General features: G+C 36.1%; 2 protein-coding genes across 2 annotated transcripts; both read left to right on the top strand.

Moving 5' to 3' along the window:
- The first annotated feature begins 4,586 nt into the window (after positions 1-4,586).
- Positions 4,587-6,039, top strand: LOC141648999 (protein FAR-RED IMPAIRED RESPONSE 1-like). The gene is made up of 3 exons (XM_074457703.1): positions 4,587-5,132; positions 5,381-5,438; positions 5,558-6,039. The coding sequence occupies exons 1-3, from the start codon at positions 4,587-4,589 to the stop codon at positions 6,037-6,039; spliced, it is 1,086 nt and encodes a 361-aa protein (XP_074313804.1).
- A 15,156-nt stretch (positions 6,040-21,195) lies between these two features.
- Positions 21,196-22,017, top strand: LOC141648998 (protein FAR1-RELATED SEQUENCE 5-like). The gene has a single exon (XM_074457702.1). The coding sequence runs from the start codon at positions 21,196-21,198 to the stop codon at positions 22,015-22,017; it is 822 nt and encodes a 273-aa protein (XP_074313803.1).
- The last annotated feature ends 1,100 nt before the right edge of the window (positions 22,018-23,117 follow it).

Raw genomic sequence — 23,117 nt, 5'->3', positions numbered from 1 at the left:
CAATGAAGATACACACATTGGTCATTAAAGTTACAGTAGAGTGTAGAGCAAGTTTTGTACTGTAACCTAATTCATGTACAATGTAAAATTCTTAAGATCAATGAGTATGTAGTTAAAAAGAGTGAATTGTTTGTATTTTGGTAATAGGTTTAAGTTTGACTTTAGGTTCAAAGATTACATTTTTTCCCGCTGAAATTTACATATGAACACGTTGATAGAGGATGAGACTAGGTCGTTAAATGCTAGAATTAACCTACCAAATTAACAATTTATAAGCCAAACTATACTCTAAATTACTCTAATGGATAAAGCAATATAGTGCAAGTAAGGGTCGATCCCAAGAGAAGGACTTTTAAGCTAAAGACTTGAATTGTAAACTATTGACTACTAATTAGAACTCTATGGACTAATCAAGACACTAACCACAATCAAGACCTACTAATTATGTTTATCAACAAACAATGATTATGAACAATGGTTAACATGTAGTATGACATAAATGGAGAAAGTTTGGTTTTGAAGTAGCATAAGGAAAAGTAAAGATGCAATTTTTATCATAGAAGCAAAACAACAAACACTAGATATGCAACAATCAAATATGGGAAAGACTTGGTGTAATTCTCTCTTAGTAATCCAACAATGACAAAGTTTGACTCTTTTCTCTCTATTGTTATCTATCCAATACTATCATCTCAAGAAATTGACACACACAATTAAACCATATATGTGAGTCCTTCAATTCCAACCACAACTCATTAAACCATGAATGAAAAGTAGAATTGAGCATGAAGCTTTTGCCAAGAGATGTAAGCTAGAATAAAATCCTACTAGATTAAACCATGCTAGCAAGAAAAGACATGTAATTTCCTACTTGAAATATGAATCCTTTAAACCAAATCAACATACAACAAGTTTGCTCCAAACAATTCTAGATAGATTAAACCATTTCTCTAGAATTTGCAATAGTTGGGTAAATAAGATGTAAGAGTGATCAATTCATACATTCATCTACTCAACATAAGAATTTAAGAACAAAGGAAAGAACAATAGATAAATTGAGAGAGATTTAGGAGTCTTACAACATCAAAGTTGGATACTTTGATCAAATTACACCAAGTAAAGAAAGATTAACTTTTCATAGTTTGCTTACAACCCATAAAATGAAGAAAGATTAACATGAATTAAGGAAAGATTAAGTTTTAATTATTACAAGATTAAAGCCAAGCATGAGATCTTAATGGTAAGGAGGTTGTATGATGTGAGTAGGAGTCCCTTTAGATCTCAAAATTCTAGATATATATAGGGAGGCACGAGAATCTAGGTTAAGTCCCTTAAGAAAGCCCAAAACACGGAACTAGAGTTGCGATAGCAGCGCGTATTTGCGCAGGCTGTGCAAACAATTGCGCAGGCTGCGCACAAATGCGCAGGCTGCGCACAATTGCGCAGGCTGCGCACAATTGCGCAGGCTGCGCACAATTGCGCAGGCTGCGCTTCAAACTGACAGCAGCATCTTGCGAAGGCCATATCTCCCTCGTTTATTGGACAAATGAGGCGTGTGACCTACCGTTGGAAAGCTAAGATCACAAGCTTTCACCTCCAACTGGCCTTGCGTCAATAAAAGCTCTAGAACTCGAGATATATCCATTTGAAGTTGACCCTTGTGAAACCGAGTTTTCAATTATTCTTCATTTTGGCTCTTGTTTGTCTATGCCAAGGCATCAAATCTTTCATTAGCTTAATTTTCTTGACTTTGAACTTATTCCCTTGGCTTACCTTTTGCTCTCCTTCTTCACCTTGGTTGACCGTGGCTCGGGTTTGACTTGTGAGTCGGTTTGTACAAAATGATCCATTCATCTCAACTTACCAATATGAAGTACTTGAATTACCTTGAGATGTAGATACCACCAACAAGTTCACATGATCCAAATTACAACAAAAGTGGAATCACCGGAAAATACCACGATTAACATTCAAAACCGGCTTTATGACAAGTTTATTCAACTAAAATTATCTAATTAGGCCGACACTATTTGACTCTATCACACGTTTGTTTGAAAATACGCTTTTTGTTACTTGAAATTAAACATATTTCAGTTAAAATTACAGTTTCTGAAATTAGAGTTACATCATGAAAAAGATGAAACTATTCTATTGCAGTAATGGATAAGTTACACTTTAATTCACTGAAGTTACAATTTTCTTGATTAAAGTTACACTTATTTTGGTCATCAGATAAATGTTTGCTATGCTGATTTCTTAAAGTACATCATACATTTTAAACTGTAATTTGCCACAAATCTTTGGAATTACACCATTGTCGACTAGAGTTACATTTCCTTGCACTAAAATTATGCTTTGTTGAAATTACACTTTTATTCACTGAAATTACACTTATTATTGTTAAAATTACACTAATCTTTGGAATTACAACATTGTCGACTAGAATTACACTTTTATTCACTGAAGTTACACTTTTTTTTTTGTTAAAGTTACACTAATATTTGGAATTACAACATTGTCGACTAGAATTACACTTTTATTCACTGAAGTTACACTTTTGTTTGTTAAAGTTACACTAATGTTTAAGTTACACTTTAGGTTTAGATGACAGTTGTACTTTTTGTTGTCTTCTGTTTAAATTACAATTTTCTTTATTAAAATTACATATTTGTTGGCTAAGATGAAGCTTGTGGAGAATATTGTTTCAACCATTGACAGATACTGCTAAGGACAATAGCAAAAGAAAGGCAAATGAGGAGGAATTTTGCAGGGTAGTAGAAGAAACGTTTACACCATATATTGGGCAGGAATTTTTGGAATTCGTGGAAGCAGTGACATTCTATAAGATCTATGCAATTGCTTGCGGTTTCGATGTACGGAAATACACGACCAAAAGATGGCGTGACAGGGCAATCAAGTCAAAGATGTTGGTTTGCAACCGATAGGGGTTCAAATATAAAAAAAGAAATAGAGAGAAGTGGGCGTCAAGATTGGGTGCGAAAGCACAAAGTCAGGCGCGAGGGATGCAAAGCGAGGATTAGACTATTTATGAAGAATGGGGGGTTATTCATTGATTGCTTTCATGCAGGACACAACCATGAGCTCATATCAGCCAGGGACAGAGAGTTTCAAAAGCTGTCATGCAACTTAACAGATTATCACAAAATGATTATCCTTTATAATTATAGGGTGAGTGCTTGAGGTAGTCTTTGGCTCTCTATTTATGACACCAATCTATGGAATTACACTTTTATTATCTAACATTACACTTTTGTTTATTACAATTATACTTATTTGGAATTACACTTTTGTCTGTTAGAATTACATTATGTTCTATTAAAATTACACTTATTTATATTGTGCTGAAATTACACTTTTGATTGTTAAAATTACACTTTTGTCTGTTAGAATTACACTTTTTTATATTACAGTTACACTTATTTGTATAGTGCTGAAATTTCAGTTTTTATGTTACAGTTACACTTACGTATATCATTCATTTACAAAATTTGAAATGCAACTGAACTGATTATCAGAAAATCATTATCCTTTATAATTATAGGGTGTGTCATCTAGTTAGCCTTTTATTACAATTACACTTATTTGGAATTACACTTTTGTCCGTTAGAATTACACTGTTTTCTATTACAGTTACACTTATTTATTTAGTGCTGAAATTACACTTTTGATTGTAAAAATTACACTTTTGACTGTTAGAATTACACTTTTTAATATTACAGTTACCTTCATTTATATAGTGCTGAAATTACACTTTTAATTGTTAAAATTACACTTTTGACTGTTAGAATTACACTTTTTAATATTACAGTTACCTTCATTTATATAGTGCTGAAATTACACTTTTAATTGTTAAAATTACACTTTTGTCTGTTAGAATTACACTTACATTTTGTTGAAAGTACACTTTTGTAAACTATAATTACACTTTTATTGCTCAAAATTACACTTATTTGGGGCATCATAAATATGTTTCCTATACTGATGCCTTAAAGTATATCATTCATTTACAGCTGAAGATAGGAGCAACGAAGACATACAAAATGTTGACAGAACACGTAAATGGTTTTGAGAACATTGGAGCTAGCCTAAATGATTTTAAGAACTTTCACAGAAATGTGAAATGTTACATTCATGAACGGGATGGCCAATTGTTCATAGATCACTTTAAGGAAATAGCTGTAAATAAGGAAGGGTTCTTCTTTGACTATGATGTTGACTCTGACGGTAGCTTGAGTAGAGCTATTTGGGCTGACAGTGCTGCAAGAAGGAACTACTCTGCTTTTAGGGATGGTGTGTCGTTCGATCCAACGTATACAACCAACAAGTATGATATGGCCTTGACACCGTTCATCGGGGTGGATAACCATAAGCGGTCTGTCATATTCTGTGCAGCCCTTGTCGCACATGAGGACGCTGATTCCTTTCAGTGGGTTTTGAGCCGTTTCCTGGTGGCAATGGGTGGAAAGGAGCCTATTTATATTATTACCAATCAGGATACAGGCATTTTGAAAGTAGTACCACTTGTGTTCAAGGAAGCGAGGCACTGATTTTGCATGTGGCATATCATGAACAAAGTGCCTACTAAGTATGGGGTGATAAGAGAAGATTATATTGTATTTATAAAGAAAATAAATGCCGTTATATGGGATGAGGACATTGAAGCTGCAGAACTCGATGCCAGATGGGAAGAGATAGGCGAAGAACATGGACTCAATAACATTGACTGGTTTAAAGAAATGTTCTCGAAAAGGAACCAGTGGGTAATGGAACATTGCAGGGACCTAGAGATGGGAGCTGTTATGAGGACGACCCAAAGATCAGGGAGTGAAAATAGTTTTTTTAAAAGATTTGAGGGCAAATTAGGTACATTGCTTGAGTTTTTGCTGCGTTTTAAGAGTGCTATAGACCAACAACGGCATACACATAAGAAGCTTGACAACGAAGACAAGCACACTTCTCCTAAAATGGAGACGCATTTGGCTCTTGAGGCTCACGCTGCAAAGGTGTACACTCATAAAGTTTTTAAGGAGTTCCAAGAGGAGGCCAAGTATTCGATCGATACATGTAAGAGTAGAGGTTTTGCCGAAATCAACTCTTTAGAGGTGACTACTGTAAGAGATGCAAGCGAGGGGACGGGAATTACGATGTTACGTCGCCTGTAAAAGCATTGAATACTGAAGTTCTGTTCTTTTTCCTGGTTGAAGTTACATTATTATTACTTAAAGTTACAATATTCTTGAAGAGAGTTACAGACAACACTGTTACACTAACTCTTACTTGAAATTACACATTTTCCTATTGTAATTACGAAATATATAGCTGTGACAATCTAGCAATTTACTATATATTGGTGAACTAGTTACGTATAAAGCAAGTTGCAGCTGCAGAATGCTTGAAAGGAAAGGAATTCTGTGCAGGCATATAATATGGATTTACTCATCTAACGGAGTGAAGACTATACCGGATGAGTATGTTGTGAACAGATGATGTAAAGATGCACTCCGGTCAAAATCCTTCAATTGTAATGGTGATCCAGCCGAAGAGATTGATATAATAGATGCCAAACAGATTTCCATGTCAAAAATGTGGTCCGAGGTACACCAGACGGTTGGGATACTGATGGGAAGAAGCAAGAAAGTAGTTGACAGCTTTTCGTCTCTGGTAAGAGAGTTTAAGGAAAAACTGGCACCATTAGGTTCACAAATGAGTAAAGAACAACAAATGGTTGCGCTTATTGGGTGTTCTACTACTCAGGAAGTAACTATATTTCCACCAAAGAAATCGAAAAATAAGGGAAGTGGAAAGAGACTCTTGTCGAGTAAGACTAAAGCAATAGCCTTGGCGATGAAGCCGAAGCCGAAGCGCATGTGTAAAAATTGCAAACAATTAGCGAATCACGACAAGAGGAATTGTCCTAACCCTTTTGAACAGCACCCACCTACTCCACCAGCATCTGGGGCATCATTTGGGGAAGAATCAAAAGCAGAAGAAGAAGAAGAAGAAGAAGAAGAAGAGTAAGTGTAATTGTAATTCTAATGTATAATTGAGCAACCATGAGGTCCTTTTGGCTAATTTATTTTGTAATTCCCCTGGACAAGCTTTTGGTTGTATAATTATTCACCAGTTATAACATTTAGTACTTTAAGTTACACTTTGTGTGATCAGAGTTACACTTTTTTTTTATTAGAATTACACTTTATCTGATCAGAATAACAATTAATTTGAAATACCATTTTATCTTTGTTAAAGTCATAATTTTGGTGACTTATATTGTAATTCAACTGGAATTGCTTTTGGTTGGATAATTACGCACAAGTTATAACATTCACTTGTTAAAGTTACACTGTGTGTTCAGAATTACAGTTTATTTGATTAGAATTACACTTTATCAGATCAGAATGACAATTAATTTGAAGTAACATGTTATCTTCATTAAAGGCAGAAAACGCCAAAATAAGTACAAAGTTCAAAGCCACAAATTGTTCCTACTTACATTGTTACACATAATTAACTGTCACATGATGCTAGCTATCAACAAGATAATTTCATACAGAGCATCATTAAAAATTAGGTTGTCAAACTAAGACTTGTTATTTTTTTTTACCAGCCTTGTTAATCCTACGCTTGCTTTGCACGTCTTGGAATAATTTGTCTTTGCTAACAATAAAGGTCTCCACCTTCTTCTGAACAGCAGGTCGTAACATGTTCATGTCAGCTAGTACAAGTGTTGTGACTAGCTGTATCACCAAATAACGCCTTGCAACCTTCATTTCCATGTCCGGATGCTGAAATGAAAGACCCTCGTACAATAGCATCGCCATCATGGTGAACAGACCAGTCTCTGGTATGTTGAGAACACTTGAGACACCACTAAACGGTATCTGGCGGACTGTAAAATTGACAATCTCTTTTCCTTTGTCAAATTTTCTTGAGTCCAAGTAGTCACTCATTAAACTTCCCTGAAAATGTTTGAACGTACATTAAAAAGAAGTATTATATTAACAGGTTTTAGATGGCAAGAATTGGAGAACAACGTACAATTAAACGAGTCGCCTTTCCCATGAGTGATTTGTCCAAATCTGCATGCCGCTGGTGGTCAAGCAAGTCAATAGTCCGTGCTCTGGAGTTGATACATACACATGCCCAATGGTTGCTGATGTTGAATGGGACAAAGAGCAAATATGTATTCATGTCAGCGGTTCGATTACTGTCCACGATGAAGGTGTCCCACACGTTGAACAGTTTATCACAAAGGTTCTCTTGCTGTGTGCCTGTGCCCTGCTGCTCAAAAGTCCCCAACAATACAAGCAATATCTCCTAAACAAGCAAACAGTGACCATTAACTATGAGTAACAACATTTAGTGAAAGTATAACTCTAATAAGAAAAATTGACTGCTTATAAAGTGTAACTGTATCACAAAAAAATATAACTTTAACTACAGAAATGTGTAACTATAGAACAAAGTTGAATGACTAAAACACGTATAAATAAAACTATATAAGAGTTACTTTAATTACCATGTGCCTGATACCGAGAAATGCCATCCTTGCATCATTACCGTATTCCTCCTTCTCTAACTGGTTCAGCAATATCGACCAACACTCGATCACATTCCCCGACATTGGTCTATCAGGGGCCATAGACATTAGGTCCTTCCTCTGTAGCTGAGCGTGCCTAGTGTACCAAACTAATTGCTCACTGCGAACATAATAACATAAAACAAAAATGAGTGAAAAATTGTCATTTTCAGATAGCGTCATTTACAGTAGGTGAAATTCATGAAAACAGACCCATCATCGAAATTTTGGTCATCCACCAAACTGACCCACAAAATATCTTTTATCAAACTTTGGTTGTAACTTCAACCAGACTATATAAATAAGTATAACTGTAATATTAAAAAGTATAATTCTAGCAGACAAAAGTATAATTTTAACAATAAAAAGTGTAATTTCAGTACTATATAAATAAGTGTAACTGTAATGGTAAAAAGTGTAATTCTATTAACAGAAACTGTAATTCTAACAACAGAAAGTGTAATTTTAAAAATCAAAAGTGTAATTTTAACAATTAAATCAAAAGTAGGTGAAATTCATGAAAACTGACCCATCATCGAAATTTTGGTCATCCACCAAATAGTAGTCAGCAACGTGATTTCTTAACGTATTAATATCCTTTATCAAACTTTGGTTGTTCCGGAGCAGCTTGGACACCACTTGAATCTTGGCACCACCACTACGACAGTCAATAGAACAGCCCAACCCATCCCCCTTCCCACGACGGTGGCTGTTTACGACAGATAGTTTTTGGCCAGAAGGTGGCCGCATACTAACAGGTGTAACTACCAGGGCGGTCTTTTCAGGATCTGAAGCACTAACATGCTTGCTGGTGCTAGCCCCGATATCAGCAACTGTTTTTCTCTTGTTGGCATCCAAGTTGATAGTCAGTGGATGAGAAACAACCTCTCTAAAAGCATCAACACGGCGTAATACATCTTCCTTTTCCTTGTTAATGTCACATAGGACAAGGGTTGCCGCAATCTCAGCACGAAACAGGTTCATATTCACAGCTTTCCCAAGGCCACATTCAAACAGGTTCCCAAAATAAAACATCATTGTAAGCATCATATAAACACCACAGTCATTTCTCGAATAACCAACTTTTTGCCAACTGAATTGAATGTTAACGAGCTTAAAACCAGCGACCTTTGAGCCTTTAGACAGACCTTTACTCACCAAATACTTCCCCATTAAGGCAACCTGATATATGCATATACATGTGTGTGTGTGTGTGTGTTAGGTAGACAGTTCTTTAAAAAAAATGATTTCTCAAAATTGAGTACTTCATAGAAAAATTACCGTAATAAGTGCAATCCCACCATAAGGCAGCTTTTCTAAGTCTTCATCATACTTACGGTTGTCAAGGTACTCAATTTGCTCGGTTAAGAAGTTAATGCACACACAACTGTAATGATCACCATCACCAGATAATACAGGGAGAAAGATCTGAACATATTTATGTAATGTTTAGCCAAACATTGTACAGAAGAATGCTACACATGCCCTAGCTTGAAATATGAAGAACTCACCATATCTGAGTCAAGCTGAAATGGTGAAGAATAGGTATCAGCCCAAGTGTCCCAGCCACCGAAAACATCTTCATCTTTATTCAACACTTTTCCTTTCTTCTTGTCCTTCCGAATATACCGCGCCCAGTCCTAATGTTGCAATAAGAAAGATGATGTTGTGAGAAAGGGTTGATAAATAGTCTTTCTGTAATACAGGAAAAGTGTAACTTTAGACCCAAAAAGTGTAATTTTAATGACATTTTGTGTAACTTCAATTTAAATAAAGATAACTTTGACCAGAAAAAGTGTAATTCTATTATAAGGAATGACACTTTTATCAAAATTGTTCCCAACCATAATGTAGGAATTACCCTGCAACACAAATTTAATTAACAATAGAATAACTTACTGTGTGAGTCATGCCGAAGAAACAACGGGATACAGCTGTAGGCTTCATGATATGGTTGAGAAGTAGGCACCAACCATCAATTACACTAGTCATAATTTGCTGCGTAGGCCTCAGAGTGGCAATGTCTTCACGGGTTATGAATAAAAACTCGTTAAATGTTACCAAATGTTCCCTACAAAATCGATATTTAATTAGCAAAAACAAACTCAATATATACATAACCATTTATAAGAACGAAATGCATCAATTACTCACAATTTGTCAAACGCATCTGATTCATTAAACGCATAATCAATCACATTTTTCCTCCTACTGAACACTGGGTCAAGGGCATGAGGACTCCATTCCGATACAAACGTGACGATCTTCTGATCAGGAGCAGGTGCACCGCAGTCTATCGAACAACCAAGTTTCTCAAAGATGTGCTCCATGCAGGGTAAGACCTCGGTCGAGTGAAGTAAAAATGGATGGTAGCTTAGATGACTATAGGGCACGTACGGTTCTGGGACAGGGATCTCCACATGCGTTGCCCCTGCAACTACAGCTGCCGCAACCTCGCCAGTCTCAGACTCCCCTTTCTCTTGACCCGCAGCGCAACGATAAGCTTCATCTAACTCTGCAGTGGAATATACAGTGCATGTAAACTCGAGTGACTTTACGGGCGAATCCTGCACGTTAACTTCAACTGCAGTTGAACAATAGTGACACTTAGTAAATTTAAAAGTGTAATTCTAGATACAAAAATTACCACTTTATGGAAAGAAAGTGTAACTTCAACCAGACTATATAAATAAGTGAAACTGTAATATTAAAAAGTATAATTCTAGCAGACAAAAGTATAATTTTAACAATCAAAAGTGTAATTTCAGTACTATATAAATAAGTGTAACTGTAATGGTAAAAAGTATAATTCTAATAACAGAAACTGTAATTCTAACAACAAAAAGTGTGATTTTAAAAATCAAAAGTGTTATTTTAACAAATAAAGTGTAATGGTAAAAACTGTAATTCTAACAACGAAAAGTGTAACTCTAACAACCAAAAGTGTAATTTCAGTACTATATGAATAAGTGTAACTATAATGGTAAAAGAGTAATTCTAACAACAAAAAGTGTAATTGCAATAATAAAAAAGTGTAATTCTAACAGAACTGAAACTCTAACCACTCAAAAAGTAACTGCATATCAAAACTATAACTGATTACCTCCATGATCCTTCACTGCTACGTCCTCAATCGCACTCTCAACCGCATTGTCCACCACATTCTCCAACAAATCATCCACCACATGCTTTCCCACAACCACCAGACTATTTGCTGCATCATTATCTTCAGAAATATCCTCGTCTTCATTTCCCAATAACTCATCAGTCACGACATTCACTTTCCCAGGGTCTCATCAAGTTGCAACCTCACCAGTTCGATCGCCCTTTCTCTTGAACCGCACCCCAACGAAAGGCTTCATCTACTTCAGCAGTAGACCAAAAAGTAAGTGGAAAGTCGAATGACTTTTCGGTCGCATCCTGCACTGTAACCTCCACTGGGGTTGAACAATAGCGACGCGTTACAAAATTTAAAAAAATAAGTCAAATGTCTCCTCCAAAATATAATTTCGGGAAATTAGTAATTTGAAGTTCAACATCAAATATTGGATTCAAACAAAAACTAAAACATGGCAAATAACACTCAACTTAAAAGTGTAATTATAATTACAAAAAGTATAACTTTGCTAGTAGAAAGTGTAATTTCAACCAGACAAACACAAAAACGTAATTTCAGCAAAAAGAAATGTAACTCTAACCACTAAAAAAGTAACAGCAACACACAATGATGCCCCTTCAAATAATACTATCAATCCAACTTCCAAATAATGTAACTCTAGGAATCATAGCTTAACTACAACTGATTACCTCCATGATCCTTCACTGCCGCGTCCTCCATTGCATTCTCCACCACAGTGTCCACCACTTTCTCCCCCGCATCCTCCTTTTCCACCACCACCGGATTATTTGCTACATCATTTTCTTCATCAATAACCGCGTCTTCATTTCCCAATAAATCACCAGTGACAATGTTAACGTTCCCAGGGTCTACTGCGGCTGGTTCATGTCCCACTTGAGTTCCCATCAATTGTGACTCAGTTTCCACAATTCTCCGCTCTGCATCATTAAGCTCAGCGGTCGTAAAAAGGAACGGAGTAGCAGGAGGCAGAATCTCCATTGACTTAACATCCCCCGACTCCTTCTCACCTTTTTCAGCATCGCCACCAATAGGCCCACCCTCCTCAGCGACTTGTACTTGCTCCATCTGACGAGCAGCATTAAGGGCCGTCTTCCTAAAAGCTTCATCAACATCCTCAGGTGAATAATATTGCTGAAGAATTTCACGATCAGTTAAGAGATCTTCGGGAATAAAATTTTCTACTACTTTCACCGGCTCTTGGACAACTTTACGCCTTTTATAACGTAGGCTGCATTCCTGTTCTTGACGCCTTTTATAGAGTTTCAACTCAAGAGACTTTGTACATCCTTACCAGATGATCTCTGAACCGCTTCCATTACTTGTACACCTACATCCCCCATTGGCCCTTACTCTTCCTCTTTCCCTGAATCAACAGCTTCATTAAATTCACCGCTGTTGTAAAACTTTACAGTCTCCATTATCTGTTCTGTAGAGACTTCACGATCTTTATCACGGCCAACTTCATCACTACCAAGGGAAATAGCTTCCCCATCTCCAAAATCTTCTCCATCTCCATCAACATCTGACTCCTCCTCTCCTGTGCTAACATTTCCAGACCCACCTTCTTGAAGTATGGGTGCAAAATCAACAGAATGCTTTATTCGTTGGGCTATCTCTTGAATTTCCCCAGCATATACCTTCATCTTCTGACTTTGAAAAAAATCTTGGCTGCTTTGTGTAGGGACGAGGCCGCTTGAAGAGGAAGAACCTGATGTTAACCCTTTAAGCTTTTGAGCTGCATCGGCATACCATGAATAGAAGACTATGACATTCCTCTGCATCTTCAAATAAACCTCATGGACATCCTACATTAAAATTACAAAATAAATTCTAATTTTAGTACAAAAATAGAGTATAAAATAGAGTATCAATCTGACTTTGTAAAAGTGTAACTTTAACAAAACAAATTGTAATTTTAGTACAGAAATCTGAAACTTAAATGCATTTCAATAAAGTGTAACTTCAACAAAGAAAAGTGTAATTTTAAGGAAGAAAAGTGTAACTTTAGTACAGAAACCTAAAACTTCAATGTATTTCATAAAAGTGTAACTTCAAGGAAGAATAGTGTAATTTATTCAGAAAAAGTGTAATTTTGAAAAGTGTAACATCAACTAAGAATAGTGTAATTTTATGGAAGAAAAGAGTAATTTTGAAGTCAACAGAAAGTTCGATATTGAAGTTACCCTTTTATTGTTGAACAATAACACAAATAAATATATCTTTACTTAATAAAAACAATCAGGTTAAAAAACTTACATCAACAGCCCGGGCTTTCAACTCATCGTCATCTTCAACTCCCGGTGGGAGTTCAATCTCAACAAACTTCTTCAGGTGAGTCGTAGCTCCCATATCTCCCATGGTCACAACTTGTTTGTCAGTGCCCACGCCACCGATGGTCAATTGGTGCTCTTGGAGGCAACGAGAATACTTCACCTCGGAAAAAGTTTGACGACCCAGGGGACCATTGTCTAGCTCACCGTGCAACCATTTCGAAAGTTTTGCCCGATCCCAATGCTTAATTAGTGGGAGCTCATGGAGGCAGCTCTCTCCCCGGAAATCAAATCGCTGGAAATAGGTGATCAGTAAAAAAGGAATACAGCCAAGCAGTATCTTTTTCCCTCTGCCAACATCTGTTGCAGCCTTAATCATGCATTCAAGAACATGACTACACCAGTCAAACTCCGAGATAAGACTCACATCTTCAATGGCTTTCAAAAGCTTGAAGTCTATCACACTGTTTGAGGTTGGAGCGAGGAATGATGACATGGCGAGCAGAACAAACAACCCGACAAATTGTTCCCCTCCATCTTTGTACTTTTTTTTTTCAATTTCTGTGAAGACGAGTCCTAAATTGACTCCGTCAGTACCACTTTTGTCGTTGAACGCTTTCCGCCACCGATCTTTCAAACTCTTGTTCACAGGATCTTGAGAACCCTTGTGCCGGCCTATAGAAACTAGTTCAATGGGTCTAGGGCCCTGCGGTAGCATGAAACAGTCAAACACATCATGTTTCGTGACCATAAACTCCTTCAGTTCAGAGGCCTGAAACACATAAGACTCATCACTAAATGCCTCTAGAAATAGTGGAACATGGGCAAGCGGATATTATGGACATGGGCCACGTCTCGGTCTGCGGATTTGGGCCGCAAGCCGGTCCGCGGTCGCGGGCCACCTACACGCCAGGCCAATCTGTGGACATGCAGCGGTCTCTTGAAAGCCACGTTCGGCGGCGTAAAAATGCTTTCGACCGGATCGTTTTAGATCGGTCGGTATCGTCTCGGCAAGGGCCACGAAACGATGTAGAGATGTTCGGAGTCGCCACCAAGCCTTTGTGGGATGCTTGGAACCCGTTCGAATCCACTTTATACCTCGGTCAAACGAAGCACAAAGCAGTGTTTGACATAGGTACTAAAGATAAGGAATCGTCCCCCTTTTAGCATTCTATGCCTAAAATGACTCTCGTACGCCCTGGATAAGGCCATCCACTATCCAAAGGTTCTGAGTAAGGGGTGAGGGTACGTATTGGGAAGCCCTTTAATCGGACACCCAATCCCGCCCGCGTTAGCGGCCTCTACTGATCGATCGTGGTTGTTTAAGTGCAAAAGTTGATAGAATGGTTAAAATGCATGAATGCGCATCCAAGAGTTTAACCTAACATGTGAGCTTTCTAAGTCGGTTTGTTTATCCAAATATCAAGTATACGATGTCAAAGTTGGATTTAGATTGATTTGTATGTGAAAACGGAAATTAAACATCCATTTACCAAGTTCGGATTATGATGCTTAACACGATCCATTTATTTGAAAAAGAATGTCAAATGACAAAGTGTAAAAACACGTAAACTTGTCAATTTGATCCGTCATGTATACGGGTTAACCGTAGTCGGGATCGTCCTAGACAAGTGCTAAAAATGAGACCGAACAGTGCCAGGCAGCCCCCTTGGGGCGCGAGCCTATTGGCGATATAAGGGGCTCTGCCCAGGTTTTAAAGTATGAAAACAGGCGGCCACTTGGGGCGCGAGTCATGGGGCGAGCCAAGAGGGCGTCTCCTGGTTTTTGAAAAGGTTATTTAAAACCGTATTTATGATGAAAGATTTGCAAATATGATTTGCATGACTCGGAATAATTACTATTGTGTTAGTAATATTCGTTGTCGGATTTGCATGTTTGAAAAGCATAATTTACAAATAAAAATGTAAAATGTGTAAAAGGAAAATATTTGATTTGAACTAGTTATGTTAAGTTCAATTATTTGTAATTAGTCAAGTTTGTCATCGTACTCGGATTAAACCGACATGGTATAAATAACCAAGGATGATTATGAATTATGACTAATATAGTTACAAATGTAAACAAATGAGAAAAATGGTAAGTAAAATAAAAGGGTGTTAAAATACCCATTAAAATGTAATTAACCAATAATATCATCGGGTCACGGAATAAACCGCCATGGTATAAAGAACCAAGGATGATTATGATTTATGGTTAAAAGGTTTGTTATAGAAATGGTTTGAAACATTCGAAATGGTAAAAACCATAAAAGGAAAGAACTAAAAATAAAAGAAAATGTTGAAGGAAAGACGAACTCAAACACGGATGAGTCTGACCCGAGACCCACAAGAGGCGCGAGCTCCCTTGCATAGCAAGGAGCTTCTGTCTCAGGCCAAAACTCGGTTTTGGCTCGTCTAACCTATATTTGAATCGTGTTATGCATTCTTCATGCTTATAGACTCATAAAAACAGTAAAAACATGAATTAAAGTGAGATATTTACACCCTCAAACTTACGTGTATTGATGTTTGCGAAGTAGACGACTTTAGAGACGGTTTTCTCGTTGTGACTAATCGCGATCAAAGAAGTTTAAAAGAGTGCCTTAAAAAAGGATTTGGTTTTGAAAATATGTTGAAAATATGTTAATTAAAACATGTTGATTAATGTTGTGAGTTGGTCGAATGGGTCGGTCGAATGCACGGCGACGGTACCAAACAATATGTGTAAGGCTTGTATTTACGATCGGTAGGTCGTAAACACGTGTCGATTTTGTGACTTAGGAAGTCGAGTCTAGAAGTTTAAGGGAGAGGTGAAGGGGCGGACGCTCGCATGAAGATTGTGTTGTGTGATGGTGGGTATTTATAGAGAAATGTGGGATGGTAGGTCGGTTGTGTTTGCTTAGAGACTAAGCAGACACCTGCTTTAGGCGCGGGGTACCCTGTGACTCAATAGGGTGTGTTGTCGCTTTCGCAAATTTGGATTTTGCATTTGTTCTAACCAATGTTTTTTTGGTTGTGATTTGTGGTCATTGAGGTTTGCTTAGCCGTGTAAGCTTACTCTTAGGTGATATTTGGGGTAGGTATTTTGTGTCTTTGACTCGGGTTTGACCCGTGTGAGTCGGGATTTGAATTTCGAGTCGGTTTTTGGCTCGGTGTCGGTTTAGACTCTAAATAGGGTCATTTTAATGGAAATGACATGATGAAAACATTCATGGCATTATTTTTGACATTCGAGATTTGGGTTGACTCGGGTTGACTCAGGTTGACTCGAGTTGCGGGTTTCTGAGTCGGTTTTGGGTCCGAAGACGGTTTTAACTCTAAATAGGGTCATTTTAATGGAAATGACATGATGAAAACATTCATGGCATTATTTTTGACATTCGAGATTTGGGTTGACTCGGGTTAACTCAGGTTGACTCGAGTTGCGGGTTTCTGAGTTGGTGTTGGGTCCGAAGACGGTTTTAACTCTAAATAGGGTTATTTTAATGCAAATGAAGTTAGAAAACTTTTGAAATCATTTTTCATATTCGAGTAGTGCATTAAACCGTCTCATGCATAGCCAATCTACGCACACATATCAAAAACATGTTATAGTCCGATCATCATCGGGTGGTTTTTGGAAGGTGCAGATACTGGGTATCTACAGATATGTTTTCAACTTAAGCTCCAGGATCCCCCCCAAAACCAACTCTTCGTACAGCCGCTCGCTGAGCTTTATTCAGCTTTTCAATCAGCTCAACAAGCATCTTTGGTCGGCACTTGGCAGACACTTTAGGAGTGACTACTTTAACTTGTTCATCCTCCTCCTTACTTTCAATTTCCTCTTGAGAATCTGACATCTGGAAAAGAAGGATGGTAGAATGTAATTACTGTTTACAAAGCAAAATAAACTGAACTTTGACAGTGAAATACACAAACAAGTTAATAGAAGAAAGAAATAAAGAACATGTAACTGTAACACAGAAAGACTGTCATTGTATCAACTAAATAAGTAACTTCAAGACCTAATAATAAGTGTAACTTTAACAAACAAAAGTGTAATTCTAACAACCAAAAGTGTAATTTCAGCACTATATAACTGTAATGATAAAAAGTATAATTCTAACAACAAAAAGTGTAATTTAATAATCAAAAGTGTAATTTCAGCAATATGTCAAGAGAATGTAATTGTAACACAGAAAGACTGTCATTTCAGCACACACAACTGTAATGGGATTACATTCTAGTCTCTAAATCAACAGTAAATTTTCTCAAATAAAGTGTGACTTCAACACAAAAAACTATAATTGTATCAACTAAATATGTAACTTCAAGACCTAATAATAAGTGTAACTTTAACTAACAAAAGTGTAATTTTTGTAAGGAAAAGTGTAATTTCATCTGATTGCAGATATATCAAAAAAATGTGTTGATCTATTTTGCCCTAATAAAAAAAAATGTGCAGATATATAAAATTCAAAATGTATGAAACTACAATTAAACTACAAAAAATGGCTACTAATAATAATTAAAACTATTGCACATAATAACAAAACAATACACAATAAACTAACACTACAAAGTGAGTAATTAGTAATAATGAATAATCAAAATAAATGAACATAAAAGCATAAAAAAGCAAAATACGATTTCATTGAAAAACGAAATGGTTGATGAACATAATTGAAATGATTGACGAACATAAATCAAATTTCAAAAGGGTAAAACAATGGGTATGAAAATATGATAAACAATCTGGGTAATATGAACATAACAATGGGCAATAATCGAAAAACTATAAAATAAATAAATTACCTTGTAAGACAACAATGGCAAGATGTAAATAATAATACACAAAACTATAAAAACCAGTAAATGATTACATTGATAATGAAAAATGGCGAAAATGGAGAATAACGAGTTTCTTTAGTGAGAAGACAACAATGGCAAGTTGTAAGTGAATGAAGAAAACGGAGAAGACAATAAAGTTTCTGTTTTATTGTAATTTTGGGGGAAGTTTATTTTGATCTAGGTTTAATTATGAGGGTGGTTTGAGTTTGAATAATTGAGTGAAATGAGAAAGAGGGGGAAGGAAAAGGAATGTGTTTGACTCGTTGATTGACAGGCATGCATGCATGCTAGTTACCCTATGATTGTAGGAGGAGAGAGGTAATTAAGATAGTCAATAAAATAATATTGTTAGTGGGTTTTCCATCTTAATCTCAGCCATCCATATACAACATCCAAGGGTATATAATGAGACTTATGGACTCACACTTACTATAAGGACTTATATGATCCTTACTATATATATATATATATGGTCGAGATCCGGTGAGAACCACCCATATAATGAGAGCCATGAGAGCCACTTAACAACCCTTGATCTTTTTTTGTGAAATTAGTTGAATTAGTCGATTAAATTAGTTGAATTTAGGGCTTGATTATCGTATTAGATTGTTCGTGAAATTAGGATTCTGAATTTAGGGTTTCATCAATTAAATTGGGGAAACTGAGAAATAAGGGTTAGGGAATTTGAGAAATTACCTAAATTTGTTAAAAATGGGTTTAATTCACCGATTAAATTTCTGGATTGATGAATTATGGTTCTGAATTTAGGGTTTTGTTAATTAAATTGGGGAAGCTGAGAAATTAGGGTTAGGGAATCTGAGAAATTACCTAAATTTGTTAAAATCGTGAAATTGGAGACTGTTTATGTGCATCTAAAACTTGTTTATGAGCATCAAATTCATGTTTTGGTGCATCAAATTACGATTTTGTGAATGAGATTGGCTTAATTGGGAAATTAGGGTTGGAGAAATTGACAAATCACCTAAATAAGTTGAAATCAGGACATTGGAGACTGTTTATGTGCATCAAATTCCTGTTTAGGCGCATCAAATTGTGATTTTGTAAATTAGATTGGTTTAATTGAGAAATTAGGGTATTATACTCTTGAAAAATCACCAACATTTGTTAAATTCTTGTTCATGAATTATATTGTTGTATTGTTGCTTATTTAATTTGTGACGTTTCTTGTTGCAGCAATAATGACAACTGCCCAATACTATCAAATACTGCTTCAAATGTAATTACAAATGAAGGAGCCATTGTTGAACTAAATGCAGCTCAGTCTGCACTTGCAGTTGAAGTTGATGAAGTTGATATTCCCGAGGTTGTGACTTATGAATTTATTCAAGGTATATTCAAGGTTCTCTTTTGTTTCATGACTGTCTTTGTTGCAAAGGGAAAAATAAGGGGACTGTATATTAACGCCACACAAACTGTATATTAACCTCACACAAACTGTTTATTAGAAAACAAGATTGTACCTAGTTCATGCATATAGGAGGTTACCAACATAACATATTTCTTACTTTAATTTCATCACATATGCAGAGGAAGAGGAGGTAGAGGAGACAAAAGCTTCTTCAAGCAACACAAATCGGATATTTGAGTGTCCTATTCATCTTAAGCCTAATATTGGTATGGTATTCCCTACTCTTGTAATATTTCAAAAAAAAAAAAACACGATAAATGTATATAATAATAATAATAATAAAATAATACTCCCTCCAATTTGCTATTTTCTTCCCCTTTGATATGGGCACAAGGATTAAGGGTTAAAATATATATATTAACCCTTATGATATTTTTTTTTATCCGCTAATACGAAAATATAGTTAATATCGAAAAGACGGGTACATAAGATAACAAGACGGAACTATGATTTGGTACTAAAATCAAAGTGGCTTACGACATGTAGTTTGAAACCTTTGAATGCCATGTATTTTGTAAAAGTTACGTGGAAGTCAGTAGGAAAATGTTATCCAATTAGATTTCTTCAAAGCTAAGTTTCCACTTACTATAAATAGGAAGCTTTGCAACACTATTTTGATAACATTTTACGGGTTTATATATCATCTTACTCGAATACAGATACCAATAAGAAAGCGATAAGTGGGTTATAAAATTTTATTTATACCACTAATTCTCTCTAAAAATAAGGTATGATTTCGGAACCCTTCGTCGATATAAGTAATTGTTTACATTTGAAATAAGATAGTAGAAATAGCATGTTATATTAGTTTTATTGTTAATTTCATCTTATAATCATTATACTGCCCACATGTTATATTATTTATCGTCTTATAAAGTTATAAGGGTACTGTCGTTATAATGCATCATTGGCCAATTATAGCATTCGGGATACGATTATTGAAATGAGACGACATTATTTTGTCCTGAGTACATGGAAGAAGAAGGGGGGGGGGGGTATGATCCCATATAAACAAAGAGGGGAGGGGAAAGTATGGCCCCATATGAACGTTAATTATGTTATCCGGAAAAGGCCGAAATGGATCTTAGACCCGGATTTCTTATACTATGTACACAAAAATGGACTTAGGCCGGAGGAGTCTTGATTCCGTAATAAGTCTCTTTTCAGTAATAGTAGGCCGATATGATTATGATAAGTGAAGGATTTATGTCATTTTTTTTTTTTAGTATTCTCTTTATTCCATAATATGTATTCTTGAGAGACCCATATGAGAAGGATAAAAATAATAGTAAATAAAATAGTGGAACGTAAGGCCATTATAGGAAACCGGAGTCATACTAAGCCTGTGGTTGGCCGATCCGTTACTTTCATATTTCTTTTCAGGTTGTTGTGCTAAGGAAATGCGGGAGTAAGAATGTGGGAAGGAACTGATGCTGTATTAAAAATAATGTGTAATAAGATAGACTTGTATAATATAATGCTTCAAGTGTTAAGATAATAATAGCCTTGTATTTCCTGTAGAGGGAATACGGCGGTAGCGCCTTGGTCAATTTTTTATGTTTTCCTTTTTATTTCTGTAAACGTTGTCAATAAATAAAAAGGTTACTTTTCTACTCCTTGTTTTATCTTAAAATGTCAGGGCGTTACAACTTTTCAGCTCGGTATTGAGTTTTATGAATCATATGTGAAAGAGTGTGAATTTGTGACTAGATTAGGATCACAAAAAGTTTCAAAGGGCGTCGTTATGCATAAAAAAATGTGTGTGTAATAAGGCTGGGGAGTGTGAAGCAAAGGGGACACAACAACGGAGGCAACGAACTAGGATAGGATGTCCTGCGTTGATTAAGTTTAGGCGAATTGATAACGGTCAATACAAAATTTATGATTTTGATGAAGGTCACAATCATATGCCACAAACATCCTTAACAATGGTGCATTTGACGCAATCGAGAGAATTGAACATTATTCACACAAAAATGATAGTTGACAACTCGAAGCTTAACCTAGGTCCAGTTAAGTCCTTTAGGATATTGAAGGAGTATGTCAGAGGGTATAAGAATGTGGGTGCATCATTGGAAGACTTTAAATTTTTTTCAAGAGACATAAAAAAGTACTTAAGTGAAGGTGATACTCAAATGCTTATTGAGCATTTTATGAAAGTAAAACACATGTGTCCATCGTTTTACTTTGACTTTGAGGTAGACTTCCAAGGCAAATTGTCACATATTTTTTGGGCTGACCCTATTAGTATAAAAAATTATATGCTATTTGGGGACATGACATCTTTTGACACTAACTTTAGGGAAAAAAAGTATAGAATGATATTTGGCCCTTTCACGGGGGTAGATCACCATAAGAGATGTGTGATATTTGGTGTTGGGCTCATTATTAATGAAAGAAAAGAGTCATTTTCCTGGTTGTTTAATAAGTTCTTAGATGCCATGGGGGGTCGTCATCCAGTTTGTCTGATAACTGATGAAGATGCGGGGATAGAAGAAGGAATGAAATTAGCTTGGAAAGATAAGGTCAAACATAGGTATTGTATGTGGCACATATTGAAGAAACTGCCTGAGAAAGTAGGGCCTTCAATATGTAAAGAAACCGAGTTTCTGAAGGAGATAAACTCGTGTGTTTGGGGTGAAGATGTGGAACCACATGAGTTTGAGGAAAGTTGGACAAGAATAGTTGAATCTCATGGGTTGTCTGAGAATGAATGGCTTAAGGAAAAATATGGCATTAGGCAGATGTAGATTCCGGCATACTTTCGCGACCTATTTTTAGGAGGTTTGATGAGAACTACCTGAAGGCCTGAATCAGAAAACCACTTTTTTAGCAACTTCACTAATTCCTAATCTAACCCTTGTTGAGTTTTGGATGCGATTTGAGAGTGCAATGGATGCGCAACAATGGACCCAATCTAAACTCATTGCACAATAAAAAAACTCTTCTCCCTCGTTATCAACTCCTCTTTATCTTGAAAAACACGCAGCAAATACTTACACACACACAATCTTTTACGAGTTTCAAGATGAATTAAAAGTTGCTTGCTTTTCATGTGGGGTTGGGGATCAACAAAAAGATGATAACTATGCAATTGACTACATAGACATCATAGATCAAGAAAGAAACAAAACATATGTGGTTGGTTTCAAGATGGATGAAGTGAAACTGGTATGCACTTGCAAGAAGTTTGAAAGACACGGAATACACTGTCGACATATTCTGTGTGTCCTTAAAGATCGGGAGTTTTTATTTTATTGAATAATTCTGGACTTTTTATTTTATTTGATAGATGTTGGACTTGTTTTTTGGATTAAGAGGAATGTAAAACAAGTTTTCTGGATTTTTTGACTAGTATCGTCTAATTTTCGAATTAATGAGCTGAGTAGGGGAAGACAAAATTGTTATTCTGATTTAGAGGATATAAAATAGGAGTTTTCCTGGTACCATTATTTCATGCACATATAGTTTTATTTCATGCACGTACAGCGTTATTTCAGGCACATACAACGTTATTTCATGCACATACAGCGTTATTTCAGGCACATATTAGGCGAGTATTAAGAAACATGAAGGTGATTAAATGTCTTGATTTGAATCATCGTGTACGACAAGGTTGGTAAAATGAGAATAGCCAAATATTATATCGTCATTGTTTGTTTGGACTTGTTATGACATTATCAACAAATAATGTATAGCTTCATGTGATAAAAAAATGAGAATAACTCAACACTTAGATGTGATTAACTGATGTGGGCTTAATTTCAATTAAAGCCCGTCCTATCAGCATATTAGGCGAGTATTAAGAAACATGAAGGTGATTAAATGTCTTGATTTGAACCATCGTGTA

This window comes from Silene latifolia, chromosome 3 (genome assembly GCF_048544455.1).
Source record: "Silene latifolia isolate original U9 population chromosome 3, ASM4854445v1, whole genome shotgun sequence".
In the NCBI taxonomy this organism is placed as follows: Eukaryota; Viridiplantae; Streptophyta; class Magnoliopsida; order Caryophyllales; family Caryophyllaceae; genus Silene; species Silene latifolia.
The sequence above is the reverse complement of the archived record's forward strand: the minus strand, read 5'-3'. Positions and strand labels throughout refer to the sequence as shown.

Excerpts from the sequence above, each read along its gene's own strand:
- LOC141648999 (XM_074457703.1), top strand. The coding sequence starts at position 4,587 with ATGAACAAAGTGCCTACTAAGTATGGGGTGATAAGAGAAGATTATATT. Across the intron at positions 5,133-5,380 it reads ACTCTTTAGAGGTGACTACT|TTACGTATAAAGCAAGTTGC; the intron begins GTAAGAGATGCA and ends TTGGTGAACTAG. Across the intron at positions 5,439-5,557 it reads AGGAAAGGAATTCTGTGCAG|CCGAAGAGATTGATATAATA; the intron begins GCATATAATATG and ends ATGGTGATCCAG.
- LOC141648998 (XM_074457702.1), top strand. The coding sequence starts at position 21,196 with ATGGTGCATTTGACGCAATCGAGAGAATTGAACATTATTCACACAAAA.